Source organism: Drosophila montana, unplaced genomic scaffold (assembly GCF_035044405.1).
Source record: "Drosophila montana isolate Dmon_TW-CO22-7 unplaced genomic scaffold, ASM3504440v1 contig_3661_1, whole genome shotgun sequence".
In the NCBI taxonomy this organism is placed as follows: domain Eukaryota; kingdom Metazoa; phylum Arthropoda; class Insecta; order Diptera; family Drosophilidae; genus Drosophila; species Drosophila montana.
Genome location: NW_026998547.1, coordinates 13,305 through 31,601, shown reverse-complemented (window position 1 = coordinate 31,601; position 18,297 = coordinate 13,305). Strand labels below are relative to the sequence as shown.

The 18,297-nt window shown below is 39.6% G+C and overlaps 1 protein-coding gene and 1 long non-coding RNA gene across 2 annotated transcripts in view; one reads left to right on the top strand and one right to left on the bottom strand.

Annotated features, from left to right (window-relative positions):
- LOC135435701 (uncharacterized) overlaps nucleotides 1-6,316 on the top strand; it is a 52,870-nt gene extending 46,554 nt beyond the window's left edge. Inside the window, exons 6-7 of the long non-coding RNA XR_010437414.1 lie at nucleotides 5,447-5,486; nucleotides 5,575-6,316. This is a non-coding gene — a long non-coding RNA (uncharacterized LOC135435701). The remainder of the gene's footprint in view (nucleotides 1-5,446; nucleotides 5,487-5,574) is intronic.
- dar1 (dendritic arbor reduction 1) overlaps nucleotides 1-13,430 on the bottom strand; it is a 35,068-nt gene extending 21,638 nt beyond the window's left edge. Inside the window, exon 1 of the mRNA XM_064692865.1 lies at nucleotides 12,664-13,430. Coding sequence (XP_064548935.1) covers nucleotides 12,664-12,726 — 63 coding nt within the window. The 5' untranslated portion in view covers nucleotides 12,727-13,430. The remainder of the gene's footprint in view (nucleotides 1-12,663) is intronic.
- Between the last annotated feature and the right edge of the window lie 4,867 nt (nucleotides 13,431-18,297).

The window sequence follows — 18,297 nt, the reverse complement described above, 5'->3', positions numbered from 1 at the left end:
GAGCTGCGGGCGTCTCTGTCTGAGCCGTGGCTTGTTCAGCGGCGAATTATGCGCTAAGCGATTGTCATTACAATAAATTTCGCATATTGTGCGCATAAATTTCGCACAAGCTTCAAAGGAGTCACAAGTACGGCAACAACAACAACAGCAGCAACAATGGGTTGTGTGGCGCAGCTGGGACATCCAAAAGTGGAGCCACAGTGAGTCATGACTGTTATGGACTTCAAACTAGGTCAAATTTGTGCGGCATTTGTTTTGGGCTTTGGCTTAGAATATGCCAGTGCGACAGACAGACAATGAGTCAACGTTACGTATACGCAATGTGGGCCACGCAGTAACTTCTTCTGCTTCTTCTGGTGCGACAGAGAGAGAGAGAGAGAGAGAGAGAGAGAGAGACTGGCAGACTGGGAGACAGCTAGCCGAGCGAGCTGTCAGCATGTCAAAACTGTTGCCTTATCGACATTTCAATTAGCTACAATTTTCAGCCCTGAGCGGCTGTCAGGCAGTTCTCGATACTACTCGATGCCGGGGCGCGCGCACTAACGATACTCGATAGACACGATCCACGACTAAATGTATAGATCGATAGTCGGCCTGTCAAAATCTCTTGGCATCTATCTATTTGGTGTCTTTTAGTTAACGGGTGCGCTTAGCTGGGCTAAATATCAAATGCAGCATGTGGCATGCCGCAGACTCGCGTTTTCATATGCAGATTGTGTGGCACAGCCAAATGCCAATGCGCTCCTCCAGACGACAAGAGAGACGTGCACATATGAGTCTCAGGTTTCACCAGCTGCAAGTGGCAGTTGCAAGCGGCAACTAGCCGCAGTTGTTGCATTTTGAGCTACTGTTCGCAGGCGCTATTCAAAAGTCTATCGGCTGTCCAATTAAAACGTTTTTAGCCTTTAATTAGTTTGATAAAACGTTCAATGTGTGACATTATTGAGTTGAGAACCTGAGAGAGGGGTTGGGTTACCTGAAATACTAGAAATATCGGTCAGGGAAAAAAACATCAAATGCATTTTATTTGCAAGAACAATATTTTTAAACTAAACTTCTCAATGAACTCATAAAATAAATGAAAGTATATTCTTTCAAATCAAGAATAGAATTCTCAGTTAAAATATATTAAATAAAATACCTGAGAATATACATACATATATCTAAATTTAATTTATAATAAGCTTCCCAGTCAGGGCAAAAAATTATGAAATGAATTCAGGTAAAGAATTAACTTCTCATTCAGGGACAAGAAACTGCAAATTATATTAAATAATTTACCTGAGAAGATATGTGAATTAAATTTAAAATAAACTTCTCAGTCAGGGACAACATTTTTTAATATATTAAATAAAATAAACGTGCATATAAATTTAATTTAGCATAAACTTCTCAATCAGAGTTAAAAATTCTAAAATAAATTTAGGTAAACACTTTTTATACATAAATCAAATCGAGAATTAGCTTCTCAGTCAGGGGCAAAAAGATATCAAATAAATTCAAGTGAATTCTTTTTAAGTCAAGAATAAACTTTCTAGTCAGTGCAAAAAATTTGCAAATAAATTTGGTTAATACTTGTGGCAAATAAATTAAATGTAGAATACATTTCTATAACTTGTTTAATATCATAATTTGGCCAACAAATTGTTTAACAGCTTCCAGGTAGAATATTTTGTCCGACAATCTCTTTCAACCTCTCTCTCTCTCTCTATCTCTCTCTCTCTCTATCTCGGTTACTTTGTCACATTTTGGGTTTGTTTATTGCTCATTTAGCTAAATTAGTTAAGCACTGCATATTTAGCTTTAGCCCGGGCTACTTTCGCGCTGTCTGATGATTTATTTTAATGAGCCACTCGAGTGAGTTTAATTATAAGCAAAGTGAATAATTTTGCGAGTGTTTAGCCGCCGCCTGAATACTGTTCGTTATTCGGTGTTCGTTTGTTTGTTTGTCAAGTAACGTGTTAAATGCATTTAATTTCGCCAGCGCCAGCGCCAGTGACATATAAATTAGCAGCTTGTCTCAACCTTGAGCGTCTAAATTCTATGCAATTAAATGAATTACACACAAAAACAAACAGAACTCTCCAGAGCGCGCGCGGCGGGACAAGAGAAGCCGCAGGCAAACATTCGTCGATCAGTTGGCGCAATTAATAAACTAAATTCAAAATTACATCGAGCTAAAACATAAATTATAAGGCTAACATATGTCTGGAATCCATTTGGCCCACACCCCCTGCCCCCGTCGATTGGCTGCCAATTGCAATCACGACTGGAAAAGTCGCGCGTTATGAAAACTTTTTTTTTTTTAGTTTAGCTGTGTTGTGTTGTGTTAAAATCATAGCTCTCGGTGGACAAATGCGGCATGATGGCTCCAGGGGACAGCACAGCAATTACCATGCAACGAACAGCAACAAATGCAGGAGGACTGAGAGGGGGGAAGAGTGGGTCACAGTGGACAGCACACACACAGAAAATATGCATGTGCCAAAGCCATGCAATTGGCCAGACAGAGACAGATGCGTGTGGGCCACACGCTGACCCCACGGAACTCTGCCGTGATATATGTGACAGCTTTGACACCGGCCAACAAATAACCACAGCAGCAGCCCCAAACCCCCAAAGAAACATCGTGTAAGACAAGATATTGGCTTCAAATACGAACAGGTTTCGCTTTTTTCCATCTCCATCTGCCGATCCAAAGAGCTCTCTTTTCCAAACACGAACACAAACTGACAAAATATCAATATGTGCATGTTAAGTTGCCTAAAGATTATGTTAATGTCCGGTTTCATTGAGGAAAAAGCCAAGTTGAGGGCATTTCATTCAACCGGAGCGATATTGACGCAAGCAGTTAACAGTTGGCGGCCTCTAGAATACACTGAATGTAAAACAAAAAAAAAACAATACTAAAATGTATTGAATGCCCATAGATACCGATTAGAAACTCAATAAATCAGCGATATATCGAAAGAGAGGGGCGAGAGAATCGACTGAATCGAGTGAATATATAAGGCATAATTTGCCTAAATTAGAAAATCGGTAACAAAAATCAATGATGCTGAAAATTTTCATAATAATAGCGTTAATAGGCATCATAACAACGATACATCCAAATGACCAAACAATGGAACCATTGTGCGCACAGCCATGCCTCAAAGATCCAACTAATGGAAAACAAATTGTTAAATGAAATTGATACAGCTGCTAGTTGTGGGTTGTTTATACCTGGAATAAGTGTGCACACACTACTAAAGTCCACTAAAAATGATAAAACTGAATGAGCTGAATGACCAGCAATGGGCGAATACTTTGAACAGCGACTGTCTGGCTTATAATAATAGAAATTAAACGATATTTATATACACATCACATAAATTCGTTTACTTTATTGATGTTAACCGCATCTCTAAAGCTTGTATTGAATTTTAGGAATAAATTTGTTGGTGGTAGAAATGATAGAAATGAAGAATTAAAATGTATGCACGAATATTTTGGGAAACTAAACTAAGTACATGTTCATAAGTGTATGATACAGATGTATATCATATGATATGGTATCAGTTCCAGAATTAACCTAGACCAAAGTGGTCTTAAATTGATAACATATATATATTATTTAGCAGTTCCCACAAAACTTTTCCTATCTTAAGCAAAAACATTTTTATTTTTATGAGTTATACATCATTTAATTTTATTATTCTTTACATAATTCTATTTTTGTGGACCTCCATTACTCAACTTCTTTTATTCTTGGCATACATAATTTCTAGGTCTCATTTAGAGAGTTATTCAACATACATATGTATATACCATATTTATTCTACTTTGCATTCGCATACACACACACACATATTTACACAGGCGCACACGCTGTCACAGCTACCAAAATGGCGCATCCCAATTGAAATGTTTTGCCTATTCTCATAACTGTAGTTCAGCTAAGCGCAATTGTCTTCCTATGTACAGTGCCCACTCACACCAACGCTCGTAGATATATAAGCACGTCAGTGTGTGCGTGAGTATGTGTATTGTATCTATTTCTCTCTGTTTGTCGCCGCGACATGCGCACTTCACGCAGCGCTGGCCGCTGAGCGCAGTTAAGCACCATTTAACAGCCGCCGTCGCAGCGACGCCATATTGAGCTGCGACATAAAGCGACCCCCCCCCCCCCCTGGTTAGACAACCGCGCTCCAGGTCTACCCCTCCCCGCATACAGCTGTCGTTGTGGCTGTCGCCCAACCAGCGGGCAGCAGAAAGCTTTCTGCAAGCGCAGCAAATCAAAACACATTTCATAGTTAGAAAACAGCAACACACACTTGTATATACATACGTACATACATATATACACATATGCATACATACATACATAAGCATATGCACATGTGTGTAGCAAAAAAAAAAGACAAAAGTATCAACATTTTTGTTGTTGTTTTGTTTGTTTTCTGCCTCATCAGCCCCTCGATAACAACAAAAACAAAAGCATTGCGATAAAAGCTGCTCACTGCTGCTGCTGCCGCTGCCGTTACTCTCCCTCTCTTTGCTCTTACTCTTGTTGTGCATACATATGTATGTATATTTATTTGTTGTTGCTTTTTGCTACTCTTACATAGTTGAAGCGCTCGCTGTGACTCGCGCTGAACGCCAGATAGCCCGCCCGCCCGTTCTCCCCACACTCGTCCACAAATCGCCCTCATTTGCCAAGACGCCATTTGCCAAAGCATTTGTTATTGTTGGGGGCTACTCTCTGTCTCTGCCTCTGGCTCTGCCGCTGCCCCTGTCTCTGCCGTTCTGCTCATGTGCGCATGACGAATGACCGCAATTTGCGACAGTTTTTTTTCTATTTCTTTTTTTTTGCTGCTGTTTTTAACTATTTTTTTAGTTTACATATCTTTGACTGATGTTATTGAGTATTTATTGTTGACTGCCTAGATATATATAGAGTCGAATGTACATATTGATGTTTTGTCATTATTGGCTGCATATAAAAGTTTCCATTTTCCATTGGGCTTGCTTTGATATTGTAATGATTTGATTTTTCCAATGTCCATTTTGAGTTGAATTGAAGTGGAAATAAATTTTAAGTCTAATATGTTTATTGCAGGGGCAATTGTTGATGTTATTAATGCGAATAGATTTGTTAAAAGAGGCTAAGTTCATGACTGTTGTTTGCAAGGATCTACAAAGTATTTAAAAAGTGTATATACATTAATTTAAATTACATTCATAATATATTTAGAATTAAAAAATTATATGCTATAAGGGCAGGAACTTCAAGGAATATACTTAGTAGAATATAGAAAGCAATTAAAATAAGTTGACTCGGGAAAAACATTTCAACAATAATCGAAATATATTAATATATTATAGTACAAAATTATATTACAATAAAAGGCAACTATTTCGACTGACAAATAATTAAAACAATCAAACTTTCTTTTTTTTACAGGAAGCAACTTAATTGAGAGTCTATCGGAAGCCCCATTTATGTGAGTAAGGCAACGATTTACATTTCCTTTTTTATTTTATTTACTTTTTTTTGTGATTCCCAACATTTGCATAAAAACCTTCGCACAGCTATTGCATTGCACTAGCAGGACGATATTGAATATCCTTTGCAGCGCAAAGACAAACAGAAGGAAGCATATTAAAACATAATTTAATGGCAAAGGCTATGGAAATTTTCTCACAATTTCACGCTGAGCAATCATAACGCAACGACACACACACACACACACGTGCGCACACACACTCACTTTTTAGGGTGTCCACTGAAGCTATTAAATGCCAATTCCCAATTTCTACGTGCGGGGGTGACAATGTGCCGCAGCGCGAGGGGCGCTGTGACAGGAAATGTGAGCAGCCCAGGGAATTGAGGGCATTCTGGAAGCTAGGCATAAAACCAATTTCCGATCAAGCGAAAGGGCAGCGATGCAGTGAGGCCGAACGGGCAAAGGGAGGGGAGGAGCAAGTAGTAAAGGGCTACGCATGCGCAACACGTTGCTGTTGCAGTTGCAAGCTTGCAAATGCAGCGCTGATCAATAAAATTTGAAGTGAAAACTGTTGAATAATGCGGCAACAAACGGCGGTCACCCTGCTCAGCGCGTGAGGGGGAAGGAGGGGGGACTGAGCTGAGGCACAGGATTTGCGGGCAATTAATTTGTGTGTAGTACAAGCAACAGGAAACAAAATACCAAGCCACGCATGCAGCCCCGAAAAGTGGAGAGGGGCGCTCTTAAAGTTCAACGGCCAAACACATTGAGCCCAAGTCAAGTCAGCCGAACCGACGCTCAGCCGGCCGCAAGTCATTCACGCTCGGCGCTGGCAGCATTCTTATTGACAGGGCCTATTAGTGGGTCAATTGGCAAAAAGATTTCGGCGCTTATTTTTAGGCCAAGTGCGCGCCGCTGCGTTGCCCCGTGAGCTTTACTTTTCATTTTTATTTTATTTACCTTTTATTTCTTTATTTATTTTTTTTTTGCATACTCTGGCAATTAGCGTAAATGATCGATCAAATATAGCTGCGTCCATGGCAGCAACAACAAATGAGCCTCATTAATTGGTGATAAAAGTTAAATAAGCAAATAATAAAATCTCAGGTAATTTTAGGCCGACATCACCAGGCCAGGCCAGCATGTGTGCTCACTGTGAGTGTGTGAGTAAGTGTGTGTGCGTGTGTGTGTCACCATTTGTGTGTGTTTGTGTATGTAAACTCGTATTGGTAGACTTCTTGACGTTGGCTAAGCTTAACTTGCAATGCCTTGTAAAATGCAACACCTTGTGACAAATAAATTAAAAAAAAAAAAAATATTCAATCATTTTGTAAGCAAACATACAGTGATCACTCGCAAATAAGAACTCTTGTGCACCAGAGCTGTTATATATTATTTTAGAGAGCTGTTTTATATATTTCTCAACATTTTTCAAGTTCTGGCAGCCTTTCTTTTATTCAACAAATGAAGTCAAATTTTTGACAGCTTGAATTTGCCAGCGACTCAAACTGACAAACTGGACTATTAAAAAGTAGCTCATAAATAAATTAAAACTTTTGAAAATTGAACAACTCCATAAAATTGAAAAATGTGCACTTAATATGCAATTAAATTGAATCCCAACATTAAACATTTCGTGATTTTTAACAAGTATTTCAAATCCAAACTGGAATGAAAGCTTGCGCATTGTGCAAATAAACCTAATTGATTTGCTATTGGCTTAATTTGTAAATTAATTTTGCAACTTGAGTTTTGGCAGCTCGCTTTTTTTTGTTTGTTTAAACTTTTGAGTGGCTTTAACGAGCTGCTGCTGATGGCTTTATCAACGGCCCATGATCAACGCTAAATGTCGGCCGTTTCATGTTTCTCTTTTCCATTTCTCACCTTTAAAATTTGTTGTTTATTATTGATGTTTTTTTTACTGTTGGAAATTGTTGACAGCATCTGAAATTTACAGCGCCTACATTTGACATCGCGGGGTCGCCATAAGCTGGTCAACTATTTGAAGATTTTATGGCGATTTGATTTCATAATCAAATAATTGATCTTAATGCGCCTTCAAATGATCGCCGAGCCGCAAACATAATTTTTGCTAGCTGCTTTTTTTAAATGTATTTCTTTATTTTGAAAACTGAAAACGTGTCTGTCAGCTGCTCGCAGCTTTAGATCCAATCAAACCTGAAACGAATTGCGCTTCAATGCTGAAAAATTAATCACAACCAAAAAAAAACAATAACAAAAAGGAAATATCGCATATTGAGCATAAGCTTTGAATAGATTTTTGTTGTTGTTGTTGCCTTGTTTTGGCACCTCGCAGGAAATTTCAGTCTGCACAAACTCGTTTCCGCAATCATTCGTCGAATTTCGATCGCACACAATCCATCAAAAATTTGGGTATCCATGAGTTTTAGGGACTGTGCGCCAAAGAAATGCGGATTAGATGGGCTCAGATATTGGGACAGCAATTATAGCTCAGCTCACACGTGCCATTGCGGCACTGTGCCTTGATGGCTCAAGAATTTAGGAATTGCTTTTGCAATCAATCAGAAATGGACATTATTTCGATAACATTTGGAAAGCTTAATAAATAAAAGGATAAGTCTGAAAGCATTCATAGAACATTGTTGATTTGGGCTCGGTTTGGATGAGATTCAAAATTCGAGAAGTCTTTGGACTGGATGCAACTTATATATTCTACTAAAAGCCCTCTCTTCTTAATCTACTTTCGATTTCCTTTAACTCCCATATAAAATGAAAAAAATAATAAAGTTCTCGTGTGTTTTCGGGGCTTCTTCTGATATATTATTTGTTGCTATTTCTTCCTGCTTCTTAAATATTTAAATGCACAACTTTTCACAAGCTTATTCACAACTTTTAACTATTCAATAATCAAGTTAGAAAACTTCCAACCACTGTGCCGCCTTGTACATCCGTCGTCATATACCAAATTCTTGAAAACCCGCCACAGAATGTGGACACAGCATCTTCATCCTTCGCTTCGCGGTTGTGTCACGCAGTGAGTTGAGAGTGATTGATTCTCGTTGCCATTTTTCGCTTGGCCAAATGGCAGAAGAAGAGAAAGAAACCCAAATGGAATAGCCAACTTGACCTCCAGCCCGTCTATGCGGCATATCAATCAAATGTGGCCAAAATGAATTTCAAGATTTTGTGCCGTGTGCCAATTGCCAATTGCCATTTGCCGATTGCAGTTTTCGTTTTCGTTTTCATTGGCATGAATTGGCGAAAAACAAAATATGGAGACCCCCATAAATTGGCATTATGATCGGTAATACTTGTAGATACTCGTCTATAGATTTGCATAGAATTGAAGCGATGCCAATCGGAGAGCTCCCACTGTGCGCAGCGGCTTTTTAATGAGATTTTGTTGTCGTTGTTGTTGTTGTTGTTGTTAGGCATAAGTAGTTGTTGTTATAGTTTTTGGCCCAGTTTACTTATTATTATTATTTAACATTGATCGCTTGGGCCGTTTGTAATTGGCATTTGGATTTGGCCAGCGATTTGACCCACTCTTGAACTCGTTTCGCAACATCAACGAAATGGAAAGTGTCTGCCAAAAGGCATCCCAAATAGAAAACGAATTCGAATACCCTTGCCAATAATGTTTCACATGCCGGAAATTGGTTATCTTATCTGGGCACTTTGGCCTGGCCTTTGTATTGCTCCTATTCTGCTTTTATTTTATTTTTGCTACAATTTTATGGCCTAAATGATGTATCGTATCTATGTATCTTTGGGTATTGTGTATCTGCAAGATATCAAAATGCAATTCTTGTTAGCCGCTTTGAAGGCGGCCGCCTTTGTATTTGGATTTTTTTTCGAATGCAAATATGTTTTATTGATACGAGAAATTTTATATACTCGAACCTGAATGTTTTTATTTTATTTTGGAGAATTGACAAATTGGCTTCGGCTTCGGCTGCGAATCGTAAAATGTGTTTTGTTGCATTTTATGTACAATTTGCATAACCGTTGACAGCCACGCCCCGTCAACGTTTGCTACGCCATCTAATGCGCCCGGCAACATGACGTATGAGTAATCTGATTTTTATCTATATTTAATTATTTGCGCATATGTGATTGAAGCACAATGGCCAGGGCCATTAATCAGTGCACCAGAGACCGGACACCGCAGACCGGAGACCGTAGACCGTAGACCGGAGACTGTAGACCCCAAGCCAGGTGCCCATATGCTCGATTAGCTCAATTATTCATGCAGTTAGAGTCTGGCCGGGTCGTGGTAAGTCATGCCACATCCAAAGCTGGCCATATCTGGCCTATTAGCTGGCCAAATTCCTTGTAAGAAATCATAAACTAATTTTTGTGTTAAATGCCATAAAATATGAAAGTTTTCGTCATAATCGATGCGCGTGTCTGTGTGAGGCGTGGGAATTACCCTTTTGTTAAATCAGTGAAAACGGAAGAACAGGCCTCCCCCCCCACTACTTTACGGCCCCCTCTCCATACCCTTAGCGCCCCACGAGCTCGTCTTTGCTATCAGCCATGAAGAGCCGTCGACATCGCTTTGTACTTTTGCGACCGTGTGTAAATATTTGACAACACATGCCTAATTAGTGCAGCTATTGATGGTGACAGCGGAACAACACCAACAACAACAGCAACAACAACAACATGAACAACACTTGTCGAACAAGGGGGGAAAGGGGAAACGGGACTGGAAGTGGATATGGAATGGAACGGAAAGACTGAGTGCGAGCTCTTTTACGATGTCGTTTCCTGAGAATTGCCTCAGTCACAGATTGACTGACTGACTGATTGACTGATTGACTAGTTGGTTTTCTTATCTCTAGCACTACGCGAGGGTCTTGAAAGGGTTCTTTCTTTGTGGCTGTTGTTGGTTTTGTTGAGTAAGGCAATAGTTGAAGCGATTGTCTGCGAAATGCTTATCAATGGGTAACACGAGTAGACTTGTAGGCAAACTATTCGACATTGGTTTGACAGGTGTTCAATCAATTAATCAGGGAAAGTGAAAAGAACTGCATGAATGAATATACAAATAATAGATAAGCAGTTGTATTTAGAAATCAAGGTATAATTTAAAGGAAAGCTAGTTAATGCGTTGATAAATAAAATAAATAGTGATAAATCTATCCTTAAATAGAAAGATAGATGGAAATGAATGGATGGATAGATAGATAGATATACATAGATAGATAGATAGATAGATAGAAAGAATGAGAGACAGATCAATATATGAATAGATAGATAGATAGATGCATCCACAAAATATAAAGATAGATAGAAAGGACAGATAGAAAGATATATGGATTGATACTTATATAGATATGACTGATATATAGATGAAAAATGGTGTAATACATACACAAACTAACATAAATATCGAAAAGACAGATTCATAAATATGAAAATATATATTTATATAGAAAGCAAAAATATAGATCGATGGATAGATATATACATAGGTAGATAGATAGATAGAGACATACATGGATAAATATATCGAAAGGATAGATGTGCAGATATATAGATAGATACATAGAGACATAGATCAATGGTTAAATACATAGGTAGAAAGATAGTTGGATGGATAGATAGATTGAAAGATCGATGAAAAACTATAGATACATAAATGACGATACATAGATAGATGGGTAGATATAGAATGCTCATGACATACAGGACATTTAACTTCCTATTAGAATATTACACGAAACAAACTGGATTTTTTCTTTAAGCTGTAACAAGTTTACCCCTTAAATGCGATCTTACAAAGAGTTTTCATATTAGAACTTATATCTTCGCATGAAAAGCTGTAATTCTATTTACTCTTCTTGACAATTGCGTGCGTGCTGAATGATTAGATCATGAGATCATAAAACAGATGCGTTGATCTTCAAAGCGATTGTTTAATATTTGTTTAAGTTGGCCAATCGATGACTCGGTTCGGTTCAAGTCACAATAGAGGCTACCAGAGGGAGGCTACAGCATGCTGATTAGTATGCCAATGTTTAATGCCACCCAGCTGGCGCTGATGAAACCGACTCCGGCTACTCATCTATGAGCCAGAGCCAGATACGACAGCCGCCAACAGAACCAAGGAGCAACAACAACAACAACATCGGCGACGACGACAACGACAACGACAACACTTGGCACATTGGCAAAGTGTTGTGCTCAAATATTGACCCAGAGCTTCGCAAGTAAGCGCGATTCAAACAATGGACAAACAAACGGAGCAGGCGACGGATCAGACGGAGCAGGAACTGGCAACGGCCGGACGAACCTGCTGACAAACATTGACAAGAGCACGAAAAAAACACGCTACAATTTCCTTGGGGTGTGCGTCAAAAGTGCGACTCCGACGCTGAGACCAAGACCAAGACGAAGACCGAGTCCAAGTCTGACCAAGTTCAAAAGAGTTGACCGACCGCATGTTTAAGAAGAGCTCAAAGTGTTGCCACAACATGAATAAGTATCTTCTGCCTGTTGCTGGCTGTGGCCGAGTGATAACAAGATTTACAAATCGATTGCCGACGGCGCTTTGACAAATATTCGTGTGCGTGTATAAATACCGAGTCGAGTTGCCGTAAATGCGCTTTTGATGAGCCCAAAGACACCTGTGAACAGTCGCACACCTGGACGCGCCGGGACACCTGAGTCTGTAGACCGTTCGAGGTGTTAATCTGGTCGCTCTGGTCTCTCCGATATTGGGCTGTTTATTATCACAAATGCGTCCGCTCGATAATCAAGTTAATTTGTTTAAATATGATTGCCGCGTGTGTTTTATTTATAAAATCCCCAACCAAATTAGCCCGGCAAGACGTCAAAGCCGAATCTTGTGGCCAGTCAGTGCAAGTTTTGCATTTCTGATAAGCGGAAGCATTTAATGCGATTCAATTAAAAAAAACACAATAAAATGAGAGAAGCTTAATTAGCACATTTGGCATAATTATGGCATAGTAATTGCTTAACGGCGAATTGCCAATTTTAACGAGCGATCTGTTAACAACACCAATTTTTGCGTTTTTTATGAGGAAGCTTTTCCGAAATTTAATAATTTATTTCCGCAAAGTTAACCAAGTGACAATTGAAGGCAAATTTCTTTAATAAGACTCATATATTGTTTTAAATATTAAATTAATTTGATTCATTTTCTTCTTCGCTTGATTCTCACCTGCATCACCCAGTAGTTGTTGTTGACGGCAAACTGATCACCAATTATAATATCCGTATGCATTTAAGCAGAATTTGTTGGCATCAATGCAACACAATGAAAGCCTTTTGTTTGCTAGATTTTTACTTTTATTTTGGGGTTTGCGCTCTAGGTCACAAGTCACCGACAAGTTCAAGGCACAATAATTAATAATAATATTTAATTTATTTGCATGGCACTGTGAGGGGGGCGGGGGGGGAGGGCAGCAGCCCGTTGAAATGATATTTTTGTTGTAACTTTAACAATTTATTTCTTGAATATATGCAAATTGATTTTATTCATTTGCAAGGATATGCAAATTGCAAGTGCACACACACACACACGCACGTACGCACACACGCACACACACGGCTTTTTGTTTACACAATTGATTTGTGCATTGATTAACAATCATTCGGCTGCTGTTTCAGATTTCCTGATATCTGATTTATGCACATCCTTTGCCCAAGTTGAGCAGCAGCAAAAACACCGGCGGCTTTTTTCACTTCCGCGTTTCGGTTTCTCTTTATATATTTTTCTTTTTATTATTATTATTACGTTTTCTTTTATTTCTTAGCGTCGCATTTTGTCAGAGGATTGTTAACAAATTGTTCGAAATGTATCTTCTTCACATTGCACGCGCGACTGCAGTTGGAAATTTTTTCGAAAATATATGAATTGAGAAAAACTGAGTTTGGAAATTAGCTGGCCGAGCGCTCGTCGCTGTTGTTGTCTCTTCGCTGGCGGGAACCGAGTTCGTACTGATTGGACGAGCGAAGGTTTCGCGCAGACGAACCTCGCCAGTCAGCTAGCGGGCCAGACGCACACACACACACACACAGACTCAGAGATACACACACATACATACGCGCATATGTATACCTGGCTAACCAGACTCGGCGACTCTCCCCCGCTCTGCCGCTCTGTCTGCTTGCACACCTTTTGCTGTCGCTGTCGCTGTCAGTCGGCCTGAGCCGAGTCGAGCTGAGCCCCTGCCCCTTCCCTCTCCGCCTGCCCGACCGCCAGCCAGCCTGCTGCTCAGTGACTTTATGGTTTGCTTGCTTAGCTGACTTAACGCTTGTTGTTTGTTGTTTTTACCACTTTTTCGCTCGCAACCAGGTGTTCTCTCCCCGCTCGCACAGATCGTGCCGCGCTCTTATACCAAACTACTTATACAATGTCAGTTATCAGCTGCGCTCTCTCTCTCTCTCTCTCTCTTCCTCGTGCGTCAAGCAGATCTTATTGGCGTGTATAAGAGATTCACTTCCACTAAACGAATTTGCTTGAATTCGCCATTTTAGTTTTGAACGTCATTGCGTCTGCTCGTATTGCATATAAAGCGGATTATTTGACATTCATTTAAATTATGTAACACGAGAAATATATAGTTAAAATATAAATTATTATATTTAAGCTAACTATGAACTATATTTTTTATAAGTAAGATTCATATATGCGATATGTGTCGTAAATTGTAATCTGATACTAGAGTATCCAGATTTGATTTGCAAATGAATGCCACCAGTAATAAATAATAATAATTAAATATAATATTTAATTAAATACCTGATACATACAATATTTAATTTAGTTTTTTATCTATAGTAAAATAAAAAGGGTACATACTTTTAATGTTTTCTCATATTCATTTAATATAAGTAAATAAAGTTAGATTTATATTTCCATAGATTATTCCCTAATTTCAATAATGAGTATTCTATATAGACATTTACTATAAGAAATGGTTTATTTTTCGATATCATATCTACAATTCCATATGTTTAATCCCTTTTTTTTACCCTCAGCTTGCTTTTAATATGCTGCTTTTTAATGGAGCACACGCAACTGTGACATAAAACATAATTAAATAAAACAAAATCATAAATTTACTAGCTAATTTGCTACAGCATATACTTGCTTGCTAGTCCCGAGCAAAATCGATAAACCAACCATTAAACATCTACTCCTATGTACTATATATATGTATGTATATGTGTGTGTGTATATATGTGTGCATATATTTGTATAGCAATAAGCGATTCCCTGAAACCGCAGCAACAACGAACATAAAATTATCCCAGCGCACGCCACAAACATAAAAGCCATTTTCATTTTGACCAGAACGGAACCGAATGGCAGCAGCACCCCCCACCCCCAAGCCTGTCCCCCCAAGCCGACAACCCCTAGAATCCATTATGAAAGCTGGCCGCAGCTTTATGCTGGCTGGCCAGCTGGCCAGAGGGTGCCCATTGCGAGCTTGGATTCGGATTCAAATTGGGGCTGGGGGCGACACGCGACGCTTGTCTAAACATGGGGGCCACAAGACGGCAGTCAATAGAGGTGTGGCCTCAATGGCAGCGGCGCAGTCGCCGCGGCCAGCCAATCAGCTAGCCGAACCGCGAGAGTGAGAGAGGGCGAGTGAGAGAGCGGGCGAGCGAGAGAGAAGTAGCGAGCGTTGCGGTTAGTTTTGCGTGTGCAGCAAAAAGAAACACAACAAAATGAAAATTGAAGTCAAGCGAAACAAAACGAACTGAAAACATGACGCGCAGGTGAAGTGGCAGACGGCAGCAGACTAGTTGAGATACAAATGTATCCCCAACCAGACATAGCTCTAGCTCTGCGTTAGTTACTAACTCACACACACACACACACACGCACACACACACGCACACACATGTGTGTAGCTGCCTGTCTGTCTATTGATAATTGACTGCCGTTGCGGGCACTTCACTCACTCATTGTCTATCTCTCTGTCTGCCTCTCTGTCTGTCTTTCTGTCCTTCTGTATGCTTTTTCGTATTTACCTCGTGCAAATTTGCCATTAATGCCACAACAGACACACACATTCGCTCACACACCTGAGTTACAAATGTATCTGCTTTTGACAATGTCAGTTGCGTGTAGTTTTCTTTGTTGTACTCCACGTCAGTTGCTTTGTTTGCCACAACGCGCTGCCTGTCTTACGTATCTTTTAGATACATATCTAACATCTATCTATCTATCACTGGACTAGCACATATTTGAACCTTTTAAGCTTAAAATTCGAAATGCATCTCTTGATTTCAAGCCCACGTAACTTTGTTAAAGTGGAAAATGTTTCCCTTTTCATGATTTAGTCATGACTTTTCCTCTAAATCAATTTTCAAACAAAATAAATGTTCTTAAAATTAATAAATTATCACAGAAAAAGTTAAAGGTAATTTTTCGGTCTTAAATGACACAAATATTGGTATACAGAGTTCTGAGAGTCATTCGTACTTGCTCCTTGAACACTTCAAACTTCGATTACTGTCAAACTTGAACCGATTTTTATGTGTGATCAAGTTTAACCTCCTTGATAAATTAATTAATTAAAAATTGCTGTATTTTCTCATGGTTATATTTAGTTTTAGAAGGAGCTTACCATCTTTCTTTGGAAGCATCATCTTGTAATTGTTAACTTTATAGACATTTTATTTAAACTTGGCATGTTGAAATTTTCTTTGTAATCTGTTGGCCTAAATTAAGTTTAAAATACTTTTTTAAAAATCCTCCTAAAATCCCCACACCAACCTCTCAAACTCCCATTACATAGTGAAAACTGATCCGATTTTGTTTTATATACGATTTGTAATTTATGCACTTATGAGTCTAGGATATTTAAATCTTTTAAGAATTGTTGTAAAAAATCCCTTTACTCATCAGTGTGAGAACTCATTATATTTAAACTTGGTAAGTCAAAATTGTATTTATAATTTGTTGGAGACAAATCCCTTTTAAAAAGGGCTCCCAAAGTGTTGTCGAAACCAAATGGATTTACATGTTTGTCAACATTTTAGTTATGGTTTAAGTTAAGACTCCATCTAAATTTCGAATTGCGATGTTTAAGAATTTGGTGGTCAAAACTCTTGTCAAAAATGTGGTCAATAAGTATCCCAATCCAAATTTTGAACTCTTGTTAGACCTTAACTTTATCAAAATTGAACCAATTTAAATGCCTGACATTTTGCTTATTTTATTGATTTGTATAGCAGAAACTTTAGATTTTGGTACAAGAACCTGCGAGGGCTGAATTTTGGTTAATTAATTATTATTATTTGTTCTTTTGTTTCTGTTCTTTTAGTTTTTGTCGTTTTCCGATCTGAAATGTATCAATATTAGCGCTTTTATGTCAGAATTTTTCAAAGTCACAATAAATATACAAATTCCTTGTAATCCACGCCCGCAATCCGCTGACCCATGTCGTTCAGTGATTTTCTCAATGCGATATCTGTGGGATTTATGGATGCTACCCCTTCGTGCACTTCGCCCCGCCCCGCTCCCCCCACACACGACGATGTCATCTCAACCCCTTAGGGGACAAAGTACCTGTTGTTTATTGGTATTTATTCTGGGCATTGCAGCCCGTTGCCAGTGTGACCTTATCGTACAAGTCGCATGATTAATTACATGTGTCGACTGTCCCAAAGGCTCCCGTTGCCCCTGCCTCTGCCTGTGCCCCTGCTCCTACCTTGGTTTCAACTGAATCTGTGGCCAAAATATTGTCACGCTTCGAGGCGGGCAACAAACGCGACCGACACTCTCCGAGGAATACCGAATTTCTTCTTCGGTTGATTGATTCCACTTGGCGGCACTTGTTGATAAAAAACTAAAGGACAATGTTTCGTATTCAAAAATTGGTTTCGATTTATTTGGTCGCCCCGGAGGCACTCGAAGATTACGCGGCAATTTGTTTTGTGGCCCGATATTTCCCGGGAATCGCTTGTTTACTCGCATCTTCTGTGGAAAGCACTCGCAGCGCAGCCCAATCGCAGCGTTTGTTTGCATAACGCATTTTAATTGAATTCTCAGCGGATTCGATCAGTTCTGGCTAAAGGCAGATGTCTAGCAGATATCTAGAGATATTTGGATAGATAGCGGCAATTAACATTAACCCAAATCGCGGCAGAGAGCTGAGAACTGAGAGCTAAATGCGCATTCTATGCAAATGCCAGTCAAGATGCAACAGCAACAAGTCAACATCAACAATCACAATTTATGCGAATGCTAATCAAGTTAACACCAAATGCAAAGGCAACACGGCGCGATGTCTCAGTCTCTCGTCTGACAATTTTTAAGTGCGTATCTGTGTCGCGGCTGCAGCAACAACATGGCCAACAACAATTATTAATGATTTTGCTAAATGTTACAGAAAATAATGACAGCAGCAGCCAAGCAGCTGAGCTGCTGAGCTGCGAGCGGCCGGGCAGAGCCTTTTAACAATTACAAATGCACACAAAACGCTCTGTACCCGGCCCGGCCCGGCCCGGCCCGACCCGACCCGGTGTACTCGCTGTTTTCAACACCTTGAAGGCCCAATAGGCCCGCCAGCGGCAGCCCACATTCTGCGCAATGCAATGAATGATTCGACACGTTCCAGTGGGCGGCATGCCGTTGAGGGCGTGCCCATGCCCGTGCCACAACCACAACCACAGCCACAGGCAGAGCCAGCAGCCAGAGCCAGCAGCAAACCAAACATCAAACGCCAAAAGCCCAAAACAACAGGCGGCCACAGCTAATACCCTGCCAAAGGGCATATTGGTTTAGGTAAGCAATTTAAAAATTAGTGCAAAAAGTATGGGAATATCCAAATGAAAA